The 5,085-nt window shown below is 33.4% G+C and overlaps 1 protein-coding gene across 2 annotated transcripts in view; it reads left to right on the forward strand.

Annotated features, from left to right (window-relative positions):
- Positions 1 to 5,085, forward strand: part of LOC106880662 (E3 ubiquitin-protein ligase RNF31) — a 54,230-nt gene that overhangs the window by 1,365 nt on the left and 47,780 nt on the right. For both annotated transcript variants that reach the window (XM_014930710.2, XM_014930711.2), the window contains exon 2: positions 4,941 to 4,979. In XM_014930710.2, coding sequence (XP_014786196.1) covers positions 4,941 to 4,979 — 39 coding nt within the window. The remainder of the gene's footprint in view (positions 1 to 4,940; positions 4,980 to 5,085) is intronic.

Here is a 5,085-nt window from a genome sequence, read left to right on the forward strand (position 1 = left end):
CCTCCATGGTCTGAAACATAGGATTCCGTAAAAAAAAAAAAAAAAATTTAAAAGGGGGGGTATACCCAGATTACATATACTCCATCTCCACCGAAAAAAATATTCCGGATTTTTGTTACCCACCCTTCATGAATCCTAAAAGTTCCACTCTTTTTCGAATTGTTTTTAAAAATCAGTTTGAAAGGGACTAATGCAGTTTCGCCCCTCACTTTGAAAAATGCATTTTTTTGAAAAATTTTTTTCGGATTCCCATGTTTTAGATGTCGGAGATTACGAATATGCAAAAAAAAAAAAAAAGAATTAATTTTACTCCACCCCACATCAATTTAAATTTTGAATTTTGTTTACTTTAAAGAGATCGTAGCGAATTGATGAACGTATGCAAATCGAAATTAGATATAAACAAAAACATTAATGTGAAAAGAATTTGCGTTTTATTTGTGTTTGCTTCAAATAATCGTAAATATAATGGAAATTAAATACACACCATTTTATGTGAAACAAACATTAATGTTATAAAGTTTAATAAGAGGCTCAAATTTCACCCCCTCCCCCAATTTTAAATTTTGAACTTTTTCAATGGTGGTATTTGGGGTGCGGGTAAATTTTTTGGTAAATTTTCAGATTAACACCCGCACGATTTTCACAAGGGTTTTAGGGTTAGGGTTTTAGCGTGCGGGTGTTAATCTGAAAATTTACGAATTTCTTTTTTTTTTTGCATATTCGTAATCTCCGACATCAGGAAATATGTTTTTATATTAAATTTGTGTTTTCTACTCACGACTAGCTAGCGCGGACGCGCGAACTTTCGAGAAATAGATAGATAGAATGACAGACAGACAGACAGACATATAGCTCGCTCCGGCCAGTCATGGTATTAGCTGTCAGTAGCCAAAGAATCGACAGGCCAGCAACAGGCAGACAGACATACTTCACTAGCAGGCAGTGAGCACTTTCACTTCTGACAGCTAAAAGCATGATAGTGCCCCAACTTTGATCCCTCATAAATTTCAGAATAATGAATATTTTTTTGATGAATTTTTCTACGATTACCTTTTGTGTAGGAATTTATCGGAATTTAATGTGAAAACAAAGAGGGAAGGGGCAGGCGAGATATTTCATGTACCTCGCCTCCTCCCCAACCCCAACAAATTCTGATGTAATCGTAATCTATATCACCTGGAAAGGCATTTGTAGGAAATTTCATTAAAAAAATATCCATTTTTTAATAAAAAGTTATGAGGGAACAATATCGGTCGGGGAGGACACTTGTGTAGTTCAGCCAATATTTTTATCATCGTACCTTCCAGTTTCCTGTTGATAATAAATATATAAAATCAATAAGAATAATGTCATAAATATTTTTTTTTACATTGTGTATTGATCACGAGCAAGTTATCGAATAAGGGTATTGACTTCCATTTTTTTCGGATATCCCATATTCTTATTAAGGATGGGCTTCCCATGAGTAAAGTCAGGATTCTTGATAGTCAGTGGTCGATTGAAGTCTGGAAATGATACCCTAAAAAAACCACCTTTGCCCGTTCGTATACTTTGATCTCTTGAGAATAAAGGGAGATAATAGATATCTGCTGGAGGAGTTCAATTAAGGAAGTACTGGTTGGGCGAATTTGATATTGTCCGTATTGGAAAGCTCGTCAGACGATGAACCGAAGCATTATGGTCAATGTATTTCTTTAAAACATGAGAAGTACATGTGATAAATTTATTTATATCATGTTCTGTTAAAATTTATTTACACACACCTGACAAATGCAACATGTATGTCATATCGTCGGTGTCAATCGATCTCCAGGTTATATATCACACACTTTCAACGAAGCACTCGATCAAGCTTAGTTTCGTGTTCAAGTAATATTCTGCGAACGATACTGGTCATCTCTTTTTATCCCCTTTCTTTTTTTTTATGTTCCCAAAACAATGAAACATGATTACATTTTTTCCCAGAATTCTCTTAACCCAACAGTTGTGACAATAAATTGTAATATTCCTTTTACCCAAGAATTTTTTCCTTGATGTGCAGAAAGTAGCGATTTTTTTCCTTCTTATGAATCTGGTCTGGTCCTTATTGCCCCCCCCCCATCTTTTCTGCATATTATATTTATTACCGCACTCTTTGTAAACGAGTTCATTCTTTTGTTACATTAAATTTTAAATGCCTCCTTATCAGTAATCATTTTTTGAAGAGTTATTTTATTTTCCCCTTAAATGGGACAATTCTATATCTTGTCATAAAACTACTGATAATATAGTTGTATAACAAGCTACTTGACAGAAAGTGGTTTAGAGCAATGAGATTTATTTTCAGTCCATAAACTGTGGCAGTATTTTAGATAATCTGTTTTGGTACTAACAAGCAGGGTTTGCAAATTCTTCATATTCTGATCGTTTTCAGATGAGAAAAACAATGGGGGCCTTTTGATAATAATGAAATGTTTAAGTTTTACTAATTAGCCAATTAAGTTCTCAAATCGATTTCTTATCTGTTTTTGAATACTGTATAATCGTTGACTATTCTTTTTTCTTTCTGATGTATATATCTACATATTCTTTCGTAAATAAATTTTGTATAATAGAATTGGTTCTTTTATGTGACTTCCATTGTACGCATCGCAGTCTGTTCCATCACCACACGAAAATCACAAGGGAGAAAAAAAGGTTGAGAAATACTATAAAAATTCTGGAACTTAACAATTAAAACATTGAGATATTTTTAGCCATAGAGCACATCTTATATTCTAAAATCAGATAATAATTCTGGAAATATATTAAATTTAGGCCCCCCCCCCTAACAAATCAGTACGTGTCTCTGGTGATAACCAGTTCTTAAAGATCTAGGTAAAATGATGATTTTTAATACAATGGAAAAGATATTAAAACTAATTCTATTAACGACCATATTTTATTGCTCAGATTTCTAACAAAATTTATTTTGATACAGCTTTTTGCTCAAGTCGAATGAAAAAAAAATCGTTGGATCTGCTTGATATCCCACAGTTTTTCTTGAAGAACTTAAAGCTTAAATTTTTGAAACTAATGTCTAAATTTATTATTCACTTGCAAAACAGTCAGTAGAAAATTTTTTTAATCTTTCCCCTTTAGACAAAAAGGTGTTCCTACAAGAGATTTAAAACAAAACAAAGATAAAAAAAAATTATCGACTCTATGTAATGCTAATTAAATAAAATCGATAATTAAAGACTGATTCATACACTATTTCTCGACATTTTGGTTTAATGCAGATATACGCTACTAAAACCAAAGATTGTCCATTTTTGTCTTAATGAGACTTACAGTTCAGATTTTTATATAAAAAAAGATTGACGTCTCCTAGTGAAATTTTAGTTTGTTTCAATGAATGGGCGAAATATTTAAATAATAAAGTTTAAGTAATACATACTATTACAACCGTCTCATGGACAGGTGTAAAGGGCACGGAATTGGCAGGCAGAAATGTAAACGATTAAATTTCACAGAACGATTAAATGTAAACGATTAAATTTCACAGAACGATTAAATGTAAACGATTAAATTTCACAGAACGATTAAATGTAAACGATTAAATTTCACAGTGGTCCAACCACTGCAAAGAACATTTTTTATTATTGTACAGAAACCACTTTTCATTGCAAATTACAATGTGGTCAAGATATAGATTGGTCTGGTGATGGAGAAGAAGTGATGAGCAAATTTCATATCTGCGCATTTTCTGATTAAAAAAAATTCAAAATCCTGTAAAAATCCAGTACAAATTCTTCATGGTTCAAAATGTTGCTTACTTTTTACTCAACCTGATAGATAATGCCTAACTCTTTAGCATTCAGATTGCTCTGCTATATGTAATGCTTACTACAAGATTTCAATGACGTAATTGTTTATCTTTAGAATGATATTGTAATGTAGGTGTGAGACTGGATCTGTTTGGCTTGAACATAAGATAAAGTATTTTGGTCAGATATGGTTAGCGTAAATGCTAAAGGGTTAAATCCAACTCGGCTTATGGAGGGGAGGTAATCTCAAAATTCAAACATTAATGTCCTGAAGAAAATGGAAAGGTTTCTGTTTGGAGATAAGCTTAATAGCTGTCATCAGCATGACAATTGTTTGACTTATACAAAACAGAGTAGAACACATTTATGGTGTATGTAATTAGCATAATTTAAACAAAATGAACTGAGAGAAATGATCAGTGTCCTTATATCACCAGACAGTAAACCTCTCCCTTTCCTTAATGGCATGTCAATTTTGGAGAATTCTTGAATCTTTAGATTATCTCCCCTTCTCTTATGGCCTCTTGGTAATTATGACATATCATCTAGAGCAATGGTTCTCAACTGGGGTCCATATGGCCCCTGATGGTCCATATAACGTGGTCTTTCCTCTTGTTCTTGATGATTTGGGATAAAAATTGGCCCTTTCCCATCTTGGATGAAGAATACTGACATTCTTCATGCACTACCTGCCTGATTAGAAACTCAGACACTCCTATGTCCCTGGCGATGGGCCTGAATGACTTGGAGAGATCATTGTCAATCACGGCCTGGATCTTACCAACAAATTCAAGAGTTCTTTTCTTATCAGAATGATCAGAGTGAGTTTTCTGGGCTGCTGTACCTTTGTAATCACTATTAGACTCATCCAAATCTTTCCGAATCCTCTGCACTGTCCTCAGATTGATACCCAAGCACTCTGAAATGGTGGAGCTTCTGACATGCTGGGCAAAATGCTTAGCAGCATTTCTTCCGACTTAACAGTCTGAGTTGGGTTAACATTGCCATTCATCCTTTTGGGGTTGATAAAATAAGTATCAGTTGAACACTGGGGTCAATGTTATCAACTTAGCCCCTTTTCTAAAATTGCTGGCCTTGTGCCAAAATTTGAAACAAGTATTTACTTTAATTATTTTCTTTCTGTTTCAGCATTATAGATAAACCAGGAGAGGAGAATATGGAAACTAAGTAAGTTTATTTTTTTCTTTTGTATTTCCAATCAAAGTGTTTTGTGATCTCTGTTGCTATTATGTTTTTTTGTTCTCATCTGTAATGTTATATATAAGGTCTTAAA

Source organism: Octopus bimaculoides, chromosome 1, assembly GCF_001194135.2.
Source record: "Octopus bimaculoides isolate UCB-OBI-ISO-001 chromosome 1, ASM119413v2, whole genome shotgun sequence".
Taxonomy (NCBI): Eukaryota; Metazoa; Mollusca; class Cephalopoda; order Octopoda; family Octopodidae; genus Octopus; species Octopus bimaculoides.